The sequence below is a fragment of the Arachis hypogaea genome, chromosome 4, assembly GCF_003086295.3.
Source record: "Arachis hypogaea cultivar Tifrunner chromosome 4, arahy.Tifrunner.gnm2.J5K5, whole genome shotgun sequence".
Taxonomy (NCBI): domain Eukaryota; kingdom Viridiplantae; phylum Streptophyta; class Magnoliopsida; order Fabales; family Fabaceae; genus Arachis; species Arachis hypogaea.
Window position 1 is genome coordinate 38,247,247 of NC_092039.1, and position 14,139 is coordinate 38,261,385.

At 34.5% G+C, this 14,139-nt stretch overlaps 1 protein-coding gene across 3 annotated transcripts; it reads right to left on the minus strand.

Annotated features, from left to right (window-relative positions):
- Nucleotides 1-5,920: 5,920 nt before the first annotated feature.
- LOC112796689 (pseudouridine kinase) lies at nt 5,921-12,507 on the minus strand. 3 transcript variants are annotated; one of them, XR_003199335.2, is made up of 11 exons: nt 10,967-12,507; nt 10,719-10,844; nt 10,298-10,400; nt 9,458-9,505; nt 9,267-9,364; nt 9,006-9,120; nt 8,828-8,910; nt 7,905-8,466; nt 7,188-7,337; nt 6,414-6,614; nt 5,921-6,326 (listed from the first exon to the last, which is right to left on the minus strand). XR_003199335.2 is itself a non-coding variant. In XM_025839264.3 (9 exons), exons 1-9 carry the CDS (start codon nt 10,991-10,993, stop codon nt 7,279-7,281), a joined length of 1,221 nt encoding a protein of 406 aa, XP_025695049.1. In that variant the 5' UTR covers nt 10,994-12,507; the 3' UTR covers nt 6,974-7,278. The 3 variants fall into 3 exon arrangements, 1 of the variants encoding a protein (XP_025695049.1); XR_011881076.1 differs by lacking the exons at nt 5,921-6,326; nt 6,414-6,614 and adding an exon at nt 6,647-6,768; XM_025839264.3 differs by lacking the exons at nt 5,921-6,326; nt 6,414-6,614 and having other exon boundaries at nt 6,974-7,337.
- Nucleotides 12,508-14,139: the final 1,632 nt, after the last annotated feature.

A 14,139-nucleotide genomic window follows, 5' to 3' on the forward strand; every position in this document is an offset into this window, starting at 1 on the left:
TGTAAAACGTGAAGTTTTTGGACCTATAGTCCGTACACCAAAAAATGTAAAACCTGTTGGATACCGATGGATATTTGTGAGAAAACGAAATGAGAAAAATGAAGTTGTACGTTACAAATCTCGACTTGTAGCACAAGGTTTTTTACAGAGACCCAATATAGATTATGAAGAAACGTATTCCCCTGTAGTGAATGCGATAATATTGCATTATTTGGTCAGTTTATCTGCATATCATAAACTGCATATGCATTTAATGGATGTGGTAACAGCCTATTTATACGGCTCATTAGATTGGGATATCTATACGAAAGTCCCTGAAGGACTAAAGATATCTAAACCATCCAATGAATATTCACAAGGGTTATACTCAGTCAAATTGCAAAGATCTTTATATGGTCTAAAGCAATTTAGACGAATGTGGTATAATCGTCTTACTGAATATTTGGCCAAAAATGAATTCAAGAATGATGATATCTATCCAGAAACTTGCATCTGAATTCATTATAATTGCTGTGTACGTTGATGATTTAAATATCATTGGAACTCTTGAAGAGATTCCAACAATTATAAAATTCTAAAGAAGAGTTTGAGATGAAAGATCTTAGAAAGACTAAATTTTGTCACGGCCTACAGATTGAGCATATAAAAAATGGGATCTTTATTCATCAAACAACATACATAGCAAAGATCTTAAAAAGATTTTATATAGATAAGTCACATCCCTTAAGTACCCCCAATGATCCTAAGATATTTATATGTGAAAAAGGATCAATTCCGTCCTAAAGAAGAGAATGAAGATATCCTTGGTCCTGAAGTACTATATCTTAGTGTAATTGGAGCGCTAATGTATCTTGCTAATAATACACGGCCCGATATATCATTTGCTGTGAATTTACTAACAAGATATAGTTCTTCTCCAACCAGAAGACTTTGGAGTGGAATCAAACAAATCTTTCGATATCTTCATAGAACGGTTTATATGGGATTGTTTTATCCCTATGGATCCAAGTCACAATTAGTTGGCTATGCAGATGCTGTATACTTGTCTGATCCACATAAAGGGAGATCTCAAACAGGATACCTATTCACATATGGTGGTACAGCTATATCATGGAGATCCACGAAACAGACAATTACAACAACATCCTCTAATCATGTTGAAATACTAGAGATACATGAAGAAAGTCGCGAGTATTTTTGACTCAGGAGTTTGATCCAATATATTTTGTCATCATGTGAACTGATTGATCATAAGATAGCTCCAACTATCCTGTTTGAAGATAATACAGCATGCATTGCTCAACTTAAAGGCGGATACATCAAAGGCGATAGAACAAAGCATATGTCTCCTAAATTCTTCTTCACTCATGATCTTCAAAATCAGGGGACAATTGATTTCCAACGGATCCGCTCAAGTAACAATCTGACAGATTTATTCACAAAGTCACTTCCAAAATCCTCTTTTGAAAGATTAGTACATAAAATTGGGATGCACCAATTTCGAAACATTAAATGATATCGATAAGAGGAAGAGACTGTACTCTTTTTTCCTTGGTCAGGTTTTTTTTTCCCCATTAAATTTTTCTTGACAATGTTTTTAATGAGGCAGTTCCATCACAAAGAATATTGTACTATTTTTCCTTCATTAAAGTTTTTCTCATTGGGTTTTCTTTAGTAAAATTTTAATGAGGCATATTCATAATGGTCATCCAAAAGAGAATGTTACAAGATGACCACCAACGCTTTATCCAATTAAAGGTGCTTGGATAATACAAATCTTTAATGTAGACAATACCATCCTTTCCAAAGCTTGAAAAAGCTAATATTGTACAAATATAAATAGGAGACATAGTCAGAAGTAATATACACATAGCAATAAAATCTTCTCTCTCTTACTTTATTTTATAAGTATTTTTGAATACTCTCCTTTGACACTCTTTATATATAATATTAGTAAATATATTAATCATCTTTATTATATTGAGATAGTAATTGTAGTACTAGAATTTTCTACTTATATTTTTTTATTTTATATTTATTTTACAACAATATTTATATATTTCCAAATAATTTTGTTCTATTTTGAAGAGCTTTTATGAAGGCTAAAATTTTTATAAAAGGATCATTTTAACATGAAATACAAAAATATTTAATTATTTTAATATTTTACACTGTTGTAATGGTATTTAATAAAAAAATTTTAATTATAAAAGGACTGATGGTTTGTAATAAAAAATAGAGTAAAGTATCATTTATGTCCCCAACGTTTGGGGTAAGTCTCAAACCTGTCCCTAACGTTTGAAACGTCCTATTTGTGTTCCAAACGTTTCTAAAATGCATCAATGTTGTCCTACCGTCCAAATTACTAACATTTGGTTAACGGCGTTACACACGTGGACATTAGGTGAGTAAGCCCAAAAGTTGAGATACACACGTCTGCCTCTTCGCGCCCAATATACCGTTCACTATAGCAAATACGAAACGTCAAAGAATCACACAGCACCTCTACCCAACGTTTTTTATTCCAGTTCTCCTTAGCACACACGTTTTTTATCTTCGTCGAGGTTGACCATGGGGAGGGGCTGCAAGGTAGTTGGCGGTTCGGTCTGGGGAGTTTTGCATGAAAGCTTACACCTTTGTTGTGGTGACAGAGTCTGATCGTGCGACGAGGTATGTACATGAAAAAAAATTTATTTTTTGGGGTTTTATTGAGTAGTTCCACGAAGATTGCGTGCATTTTTAGGGTTTGGGTGGTGGTTTTTTGTATTCTCGGCAAAATGTTTGTTGCTTATGTTAGTTAGGGCATAAATTGACGTTTTTTGGTGATGGAATGTGTGCCTGCGATTGATGTTGTTTCGTTTTGTTTGCTTGTTGTAACAAGGTCTGTTGGTTAGGATGAGTTATTTTAGTGTCAAAGTTTACCATCATGGTAGCTTTGGACTTCAAGGAGGGCAATTGAAGTATTTGGGTGGGGAGACAACTATCATAGACTACTGCAATGAAGATGAATGGAGCCTGATTGAGGTTTATGACATAGTGAGCAGACAAGGGTATTTGAAGAAAGATATTGCTGCAATGTGGTACAAATCACAGGATCAGAATACAGAAGAAGGCTTAAGAATTGGAATTATGCATGCAAAATGGTTGAGCAAGGTGTTTCTAAAAAAGATCGCTGAGAATCCAAAAATAAAGCTCTCCACACTAATGAAGAAAGCATACAGCAAGTGGAATGTAGAGCTAACTAAGTCTAAAGCTGCCCGGGTTAAGCAGTTTGCACTTGATGAGTTACAAGGAACGTACATAGAGCAGTATCGGAGACTCTATGACTATTGTCATGAATTGCTGAGGTCTAACCCAGGTTCTACAGTTAAGTTGCAAGTGGAGAGACCACCTGAGTTTGCTTCTGAGAGACCAAAACCAGGTGTGGATTTAAGGCCAAAGTTCCAAAGACTTTATGTGTGCCTTGATGCATGCAAGAAGAGTTTTATGGTTTGCAGACCAATAATTTGCCTTGATGGGTGCTTCATCAAGACACCATATGGAGGTCAAGTTCTCACGGCTATTGGCTGGGACCCGAACGACCAGATACTGCCGATAGCCTACGCTGTGGTTGAAGCAGAGACGAAGGAAACATGGACTTGGTTTCTCACGAATCTGTGTGATGACTTTGGTAGTGACAAGCTAAGGAGATGCACCTTCATGTCTGACCAACAAAAGGTACTTATTTCTCAACTCACTTCATTCATATAATCAGTTTAAGTGTTAGACTTGCTGATAGCTACGCTATAGATCCTAGTTTAATGTTAGAGTTGTTGCCTATAGTGAAGCTAGTGATTGAAATGTATCACTTGTAGTATGAATTGTGCATGTCCATACTACTTCAAGTAAAAGCTGATTAATTGTCATGATCACATATAATGCTGATTTAAGAATCTGTGATTAATTGAGATGTATGTAGTTGGTTAATTGTCATTATCACATATCATGCCCATAATAGATTCTATGGTTAATTGAACTGTATGTAGTTGGTTATTTGTCATTATCACATATGATGCTGATTTAATTACTACTTCAAGTAAAACTGATTTACTATGGATTTAGGGGTTAGTTCCAACCTTCGATGAGCTCATTCCCGGTGTGGATCATAGATTCTGTGTTAGACATCTTTATAGCAATTTCAGGAAGAGATTTCCAGGGCTGCAACTAAAACTGATGATGTGGAATGCTGCAAAAGCCACTTATTTACAAGAGTGGGAGAGACACATGGCTGAAATCCAAAAGGTTGATAATAGAGCCTACAACCACCTTATGGAGATACCAACCAAATATTGGTGCCGGCATAAGTTTGGGACTTGGTCTAAGTGTGATACCTTGGTTAACAACATGTGTGAAGTATTTAACTCTGTGATTGTGGACGCCCGGGAGAAGCCTATAGTCAGTATGCTTGAAGACATCAGAGTATACATAATGAGGCGTTGGGCTGATAATAGGGATCGGATAGTTGAATACCAAAGAGAGGTGCTGCCCCGTATCAGGACTAAGGTTGAAAAACAAGCTGATGCAAGTGGTAAGTGGGTGAGCACTTACGCTGGTCGTGACAAATATGAGGTAACTAGCATCCATGGAGGCAAAGAGAAGTTCGTGGTTGACTTGAAGAATCACGAGTGCTCGTGCAGAAAGTTTCAGTTGTCCGGAATCCCCTGCGCCCATGCCATGACCTGCATTAGGAAGATGTGCTTCAATGTGGACAACTTTGTTGCAAACTGTTACAAGAAGGAAACTTACATGAACTGCTACCAACATGTGGTGTATCCAGTAAATGGCCCCAACCTGTGGGTGAAGACACAATTTGATGATGTCTTGCCACCAGTCTACAGAAAACCCATTGGAAGGCCTAAACTAAAACGGAATAAAGCTGCAGATGAAAATTCAAGTGGGGGAGGAGTGTCTCGCGATGGGCAGACTCAGAAGTGCTCCTATTGTTTGGCTAGAGGCCACAACAAACGGACCTGTCCAAAGAAGCGGAAAGTAGCTGCCACTAGTTCGGTGAGTACAATAGTTGTTTTTACTGGTTTTACCTTCATTTTGCCTAATTTCATTCAAAGATTGTAATGTCGGATTGTGGCTGTTAACTAGGCAAACAAAGTTGCTGGGTCTACAAGAAGAGCTTCAAGAGTCATTTCTAGCACTATCTCAAGCACTGTGTCTAGTACTATCTCCAGCCAGGCTTCTAGGCAATCACAAGCTGCAGCTAAGAAGACCACCACATCAAGGCCGAAGAGAAAATCATCTTCCAATGATATCAGTTCCCAGCAATCTCAGGCTATGTCAAAGAAGGCTAAGATGACCCCGACAAACAATAATTCTGGACAACAACTCAAGGATGCTGCCAAGGACAACAATCTCAGAGTGCTGCCAACCCCATCCAAGCACGTCAGCATATCCCAGCTGAAGTTTATGGCTAGGACACCTCCAAAGGCATGGAAGAAGATGTGATGATGATGATGTCTGCAGTTTCTTGTTTTCTCTTTAGTATCATTAGAATTTGCCAAAACCAGTTTAAATACTGCATTTTGTTATCTTGTTATCTCATACAGTTGTTGTGGAGCAAACATTTTAGCTCCTATTTTGTTATTTTGCTGTGAAGCCATTGTGCTTGTTGCTAATTATCTGATACAGTTGTTGTGGAGCAATAGTGTAGCTCCTGTTTTGATATTTTGTTGTGAACCCAGTTTGTGCTTCTTGGTGATGACATTCTTAATGGTTATTGATTAAGTAATATATTACAGTTCAAATTGTTGTCATGCTCATGACTTGCTTCATTTAAGCAGAATGCAAAATGTAACACTTTATTTCAGCTGCAAAATATAACAATGCAAAATATAACACTATAAACAGGCTGCACAATATATCATTGCACTTTTTAACACAAGCACAATATAGCATTTGCCCGAACTTAAATCATCAAAACATCATTTCATTACAATCTCATTCAGTTCAACAAAACACCAACCATGTCAACATCAGTGCTATTTCTAGACAAAAAAACAGAGCACAAGTTGGGATCTATTCATATTCTCCTAAATCTCACTATCTCCACCTCATTGTAGTAAAAGTCTCCCAAATTTGGTGCTGCTTGTTTTCTCACAAACCAATATTAGGGCAACTGTCCATCCAACTAAAGCAACTCCCACTGCAACCATGAACCTGAACTCAACCTTCTCAATTTTGCTCTTCAAATTTCTGACCTTCATCCTTAACCTTGAAACTTGTGAGGGCTCTTCCTCTGGTTCTGCCCATACAAAATAGCCGCATTCTTCTCCAATCTATACCAAATATGACACAACCGAGTCACACCCACAGATTGTCAAAACATAAAACTCAACAACAACAAACGCATGGCTAAAACTCACCCCAAAGTTAACGCAACCCCAGAACCTCCGCCCGGGATTTTCGACCGTCGATGAGGTGGCTAGCACAGGCCGTTCCCCACAGTAGCACGTAGTCCTCCTTCGGCGTGCCTGGTTTCTGTTTCTTGTCGCCTGCTTGCTGCCGTGTGTTGCTTCAGACTGGCATGCATCAGCCTCCATCTTTCTTCAACCAGAGAAGTCGACCTTCGCAGGAGGTGCAGCATCAAAGAGGAGAGAAGATTTGCAGAATAAGGGTTTTCAAGAGGACCATTATTTGATGGTTATCTGTTTCTTTTTCCTTTTATTTTTAATTCAGTAACGGTCACATAAAAAAAGCCCTGCCACCGTGTACAGTTACCTCCACGTATGCAACGCCGTTAACCAAATGTTAGTAATTTGGACGGTAAGACAACATTGATGCGTTTTAGAAACATTTGGAACACAAATAGGACGTTTAAAACGTTAGGGACAGATTTGAGACTTACCCCAAACGTTGGGGACATAAATAATACTTTACTCTAAAAAATATTATTTTAATTATTAAAACACAAAATATCACCGTGTTTTGTAAAAAAATATTATTTTAATTATAAAAACACAAATCGTCATTGATGTTTTGTAAATGCCCATACGCAGTGTATACTGTATAACACATTTTGTTCATCGCTGGGGATTTCACACCTAATAATCGAATATTAAAAAGAAAAAGGTTCGCTTATGAATGTGTAAACTTTGTAGAACTTCCATAAGATCAATTCATATCAATAGCAAAAGCACCTTGATAAGATGAGCCAAATCTCTTCTTTGGGCCAGAGAGTATAGTTGTCTCATTTGCTCCAAGAATTCATCGCCCACGCTTATTCAAAATTCACAACATTGATTGGTGGAATAGCACTTTGGCACTAGAGTATACATATTTAGCATCATCTGCACAAGAAAGACCCCAACATAAACAAAATGATACCAGGGGAAAAGGAGATTGCAATGGCACTATCACGGTTAGAATGCACCCAAGACCCAACAATAAAGATTGTCATTAAAAGAAACCTTGCACTCTTTGAAAAACGACCCCTTGAACTTTTCTAGATGTGGATATGACAACTTTTCCATAAATAAAAAATTCAAAAAAAAATTAAAAAACACTATTGGTACACCAAACACTCGTAATACTCAAATAAAAATATGATTGCAATGTTCCATATTGAAGTTCGGAGGACGATTTACAGATAACTGACAATTCTAGGAGGAATAGGCACTTAGTTTAGCTAACATGCACATTTAGGAAAATTTTTCGTTGGTTTGCACATTCTTAAAAGTTAAAAGCTAAAGTGCACATTATAAAGTTTTGGCTGTATTTTTCGCACAATTTCCATCCCAAATAATTCAATTCCATAAACAGATTGTTAACTCTCCAAGTTTTAAACATGCAACAAATGAAGCAATTCGACATGTGCATGAATATGGCTGTATCCACATACACAAGTAAAACCTTACCAGCAATGGTAGCTAAGCTGAAAGCAGAAGGGACATTGGCCTCAGCCTCAACAGCAGCTTTAGCCACAGCAATGCCAACAGACACGCTTTGTATAATATCTAACCCTGCAGAGATTGATGTGAGAGTTCCGCCAACTAAACAATCACCAGCTCCAGTAAGCCTCACAACTGATGCAGGAACTGAGGGCAAATGCAATGCAAAGAGACGAGAACTTCTACCATGTTCTGAAAAAGAATAAGAACTAGGTGGAAACCTTTGCATAACAGTCCTATACAATTCTCCACCAAAACCATGCCGACGAGTTTTCTCTACAGGGATTTTAATGCAGTTTGGCCCTCCCTTACTGCATAAAAATACCCCATTTGAACCCAGGGTCACTAGAACCACTTTGATGCCCTTTTCTAACAAAACACATATTGCTGGTTTCAGAATTTGAAACGACAATGCTGGTGACTGGTTATTTTCCTTATGATATTCTTTGAGCGGATGGGACTCATCGCTCCCAGATAAAGCATTTGCCATCGCAATAAGTTCAACTTCATTTGGAGAAGCAAATGTCACCTAAACAAGGTACAGCGACATGTTACATATAGCAACTTGATCACAATGGATGAACTTTATAAGCAAGAGAACAATAGCCATTGTGGTTGACAAATTTAGATATGTTGGCACACACAAATTAATAAATCTAAAGAATTTTCCACTCATGCTAGCACGAGTTTAAATTAACATGTAATGATGACACCAGTACAGAAATCATGAAAACAAAGACGCACAAGGAGAGTTGCTGACACCAAAACAACTGTTTATAACTATTGTCTATTACAGGATGTTGCAACTCCCAATTTCTCAGACACATTTGACCAAATCATTAAATAGTTCTGAGGAAGAATATCACATCTGTATAAAGTATAGCACTCACATACTCGGCAACAGAACTTATTCTTCGGGATTTAGTAACTGATACTGGCTCAAACCAGACAGGACACTCTGCATCGGCCGCCACTGAGGAGTATTTATGCAAAGGGAAGAAATAAAATTCAAGTGAGTTCATAATCCAGCAAACAAAGACACGGCAGGAGTGTAAAAACGCAACATACATTTACAAGAAGCTTCTAGAGAAGGAGGACTCAGATTTGCATCAACCATTAATACCGGAGCAGAAAGTAAAGTGCTCTTGAAGTGTAAAATCCAGTCAGGTGTAAGATATTTTTCCTGCAACAATGTTATTGAACGTTATATATTTTTCCCATGCTTCTCTCAAAACCAACAACTGTCATTATGGAACTACAGAGATTCTAAGGTACATCTTTTAGCTTGCTTTGGTTTGGAGTATCTTAAGACATGAATGATCTACTTACAATTGCTTGCACACTAGCAACACCAGCTGCCACCTCACCATTAACATCAAATATATTGCACACAACTGGAGTGTCAATAACTTTATCCTTCAAAATACCTACCTCAAATTCATTCATGTACAATTAAATTGTTATTTTACTTAGTCATAACGTATCTATGTGATGAAAGGGAAATAATAAAAAGAGCTCACCCTCTATAGATAGGCCAGTTGATTTCCACTTCTCCAATAGCAGATTTCCTACAAATTAAAAATTATACAGAAATGAGGCAGAATCATGCAAGTTTCTTCCCAAAATTTATTTTCCAATTCCACCCTACATACTATCCTTCTACTAAAATCGCAATTCAATTCAAAACCCCTGGGTTAGATTGGCATGCATTCCTAACAAACAAATTGCATAACTTTTCAGAAAACGATATTATATATTATTAGGTAAAGTATATTTTTTGTCCCTAAAGTTTGGTAAAAGTTTTAAAAATAACTTTAAGTTTTGCTTTGTTTCAGTTTTGTCTCAAAAGTTTTCGATTTGCATCAAATATAGCCCCTAGAGGCTGAAAAAATTTAGAACCAATTCAACAACAACTACATAAAAACAACCTTCAACACAAGCAAATCAAATATAATTGTGATGAATTATTGTTGAATTGGTCTTAAATATTTTGAAAATTTAGCTGTCAAAGGTCTATTTGATGCAAATCGAAAATTTTTGAGACAAAATTGAAACAAAATAAAACTTACGAATATTTTTGAAATTTTTGCCAAACTTCAGGGACAAAAAATATACTTTAATTCAAAGTTTGAAAAAGAAAAAAAGAAAAAGAAACAGAGTTTTGTGGTGTGATCCGTTAGACAAAACATGCATCTAAATTCAGGAAAATAAATTGAAGAATGTTTCAAGTTGCGCCACAAACTAACAAATTCAAAACTAGGCCAGATGAAGTTTCTCTACAGCAGGTGCTCATTGCTGGATAATCCAAGGGATAAAAAAACGTAGCGACGAAAAAGGAATGTGTGGTAAAATCTATTTACCAGCCATGTCAAACCCGAGAGCACTAATCATGTATGGCTTTGCTCCTAGCTTTGACATGCACTCTGCTACATTCCTTGCTACACCTCCTTGAACATAATAGACCTAACATGAAGAAGAATAAGAATTCTCCCTTTAAAGCAATGATCATTTATTCTTTTTGCATCATTAACCAGTTCCGGCTGGCATCACCCTCATCTAGTCATTTAGCATTAGGATGCAATTTTCCATCATCATTATCATCATCACTCGTTAAAAACACCATTTTGTAGCGAGTAAACGAATCAATGGCAATTTAAAACACGTATTTTATACATTTTCAATTTTATATTTATAGGTTATACCTTAGCAACTAATAAGCACATGTAATTTACAGGAACCCCGATAAGAGAACAATATAGAGAACGAGATAGAAAATGTAACCTTGCCAGGAGTTGTGGTTCCTGGTTTAGCAGCGATTGAAGGTGTGGCATGAATGTCCAACACCATGCCCCCAATTATTACTACTTCTGCATCTTCATGCTCCAATTTCACACCTTTTACCACAAGCTTAGAACACAAACAACAAAAAACTACCATAAAACTTGTGCTAAACTCAACAACACAGACGATGAGGGACAAATAAACAATAATATGAAGAAGAAGAAAAGAATAATATGAAGAAAGCTCACAGGATGATGATGCTGCATATTCCTCATACGAAATGCTAAATTGCTAATGATATATATGAATCTTTAGAGAAAGAAGTGGGGTTTTGTTTGAGAGGGTTCAGCTGAGATTTCAGAGGGTCGCTTGGGGGTTGAGGGACTGAGGCTTTGTTTGGTTGGAAGGAAAGAAATAGAAAGGAAGGAAATAGAAAGGAAAGAAGAGAAAGGAAAGAAATTGGATGGAATTTTATTTTCCTTGGATATGTTTGGATGAAAGGAAAATGAGAAGGAAGGAAATAGTATATAATGTTATAAAAAGACAATTTTATCCTTAGATATTTTAAAATATATTAAAAATTAAAGGGTAATATTGGAATATTAATAGAAAATATATTTTCCTTCCATTTGCCATCCATTATTGGAGGGAAAAAATTTTTAATGGGTCCCACCCATTTTTTTACACTATTCATTTTTTTCTTTTAAGTTTTCCATTCAACCAAACAAAGGAAAATAATTATTTTCCTTCTAATTTCTTTCCTTCCTATTTCCTTCCTCTCATTTTCCTCTCAAACAAACACACCCTGAGAGTGAGAGTGAGAGGGAGAGACAAGAACAGGAAGTTAAATGAAATTCTTTTTCCCATCGTGCCCTCTCCATTTTTGTGATATTCCAATTTTACCCCTCCCAGAAACTAACCATTCTCATGCTGGTGGCTTGTCGGCAGCCAGAGAGAAACTTTAAGGTAAATGGTTGTCGGGGTGGGAAGCGAAAGACGACTGCTGCTAGTGGCACGGGGAGGAAGAAAGGAAGCTGGGTTTTGGATTTTTTTTTTAATATAAAAAAACAATTTTAATATTTTTAATGTTTTTATTATTAAAAAAACTACTATTTTTATTCACAAATATTCATATGTTTGACAAAAAAAATATTAAAAAAATTAATATTATAACATAAAAAATCGAATCCGCCAAATAAAAAATTTTAAATTTTAAATTTTTATTAATTTTTTAAAAAATTACTCAAAATTATTAAAATATCCTCATTTTTTATCATCATTTAAGTACCTCGCACACTATTCTCTTTTTAGTAAGTGGGAATAGATTTTTTTTTCGTTCAATTAAAAATATAAGGTGTGATTTTTAATTTTTTTAAATTTTTTTAATTTTATCTATAAAATATATGATAAAAAATTATACTTTATCTCCTTCCTATAAAAACAATTGAGAAAATCTAATTCTGTAGAAAATTATACTTTATACTCTATCTAATTCTGTAATTCTAATCTCTTCCCAACTTCAACCTTTTCTAACAAACTTCACCACAATATCTTTCTCTATCTCTAATTTCTGTCGTAGCTTTAATTCTTTTTATTCATTTTTTGTTGATTCTGAAACTATTTTTGTTTCTATTATTGCTCTTGTTATTTTATTTGTTTGTTTAAATTTTATTTTAAATATTTGAGAATTTTAGATTGTAAATTTTATTTTTCGTTTTTGTTGTGAATTATTATTATTAGTTTCTAAATTTGTTATTTTTTATGGTGATGGTGGTGATAGTTTAAAGAGAGAGTAACGAGTAAGAATTCAGACAAAATAAAATCCCATGACAACAAGCCATCGACATTGAGAGGGATGTGACAGCGATAAGAAGTGTAAAGATGGTGAATAGGGAGTTGAAGTTTTGGGTGAATATGGGTATAATTATGAGGTGGTGAGTTTGGAATATTATGGTGGGAGGAGTGGCTAATAGATGATTGTAAAGATAAAGGTAATTTAAAAATTTTGAATGATTTTGTAAAGAAGTCGATAAAAATTTAGGGATTAAAAATTTTTGTTAGACGAATTCTATTTTTGATGGATATAAAGTTAGTTTTATTTTTTTGTAATTTTTTTAATATTTTAAATATTTATTGATAGAAATGATAATTTTTTTATTATTTTTAAATAATAAAACAAATATAATATTTAAGGATTTATGTGTTTTTTAAAAAATTGAGTAATTACTCAAATAAGTTTATGAAATTCTTAATAAAGAATATTTTAATTTCTCAAGTTTCAAAATATACAAAATAATTTCTTATGTTTAGACAATACATTCTCTCTCTAATTTTATTCATTTAATCAAAATAATTATTTTAAAATTTTTAAAATTTTTCAGATTTTGAAATTTTTTAAATTATTCGAAGATTATTTTATTCTTCACCCGTGAAATCAAATTAAAGAGAATTGTATAATTATATTATTTAACAGAGATAAACATTGAAAATAATTTTGTATATTTTAAAATTTAAAAAATTAAAGTGTTCGAATTTAAAAATATGAAAGATTGATTTAAATAATTATTCTAAAACTTTTAAAATTTTACATTATATTACTTACCTCGTTAGTAGTGCATATTAAGAGAACTCATGACCTTGAGTGGAAATTGGTCTTCCAACTGTCTTTCATGGTATGTTGTGGTTAAGTCACAACTGATATTGGAACCACTTTAGAAATAATCTCTTGAGGAGAAAACCCCCTCTCAATACCATGAACGCTTTAACTAGTAGCATAGGTGCTTATAGCATGGCGGCAATTCTATAAATAGGATCAATATATCTACTCCCACTCCATTCTGATAGTGGACTAGTAGCATAGGTGCTTATAGCACGGCGGCAAGGATAATTCTGTGCCTACAATAATTCGCAACTACATATACCTATGTTAAGATAAATGCAATATGAACTTTGACTTCATCCATCTATTGGTTTTAATTCCTCTTCACTGAACATAAATGATCTATTAAAATTTTCTATTAATAATAATTTTATTAGTAATTATTTAAATTAGTCTTTAAAATTTTTAAAATTAGATATTTTAATTTCTTAGATAACGATTAAGGAAGTGCTAAACCTTAAGTAATTCAAGGAATTAGGGATTAATCTGGGTGTTGAATTTGTAGGATTAGTATTTTACAAAGTTTAATGGTTAGAATGAAGTTAGAGATTGAAAATTTGAGATGCATAATTAAAATTATATGGATTGTTGATAAATTTAATTGAGTTGAGTGTGGTTGTGCTTAAAATTTGTAAAGTTAAAATCTATAACTAGAAGTGAGGTTAGTGTTTTTTTTTTAGTCGTATTCGATAGTTAGTACTTTGGAGGAGAGACTCAAACCGGAAGATAGAGACTAAGAAATAGAAACTGAAGTAAATCTTT

Bases quoted from the DNA above. Each gene is read 5' to 3' on its own strand.
- LOC112796689 (XM_025839264.3), bottom strand. From the start codon at position 10,993: ATGAGGAATATGCAGCATCATCATCCT. The intron at 10,845-10,966 runs GTGAGCTTTCTT...TTGTGTTCTAAG, and splicing joins ATATGCAGCATCATCATCCT to CTTGTGGTAAAAGGTGTGAA. The intron at 9,121-9,266 runs GTAAGTAGATCA...ACATTGTTGCAG, and splicing joins TTGCTAGTGTGCAAGCAATT to GAAAAATATCTTACACCTGA.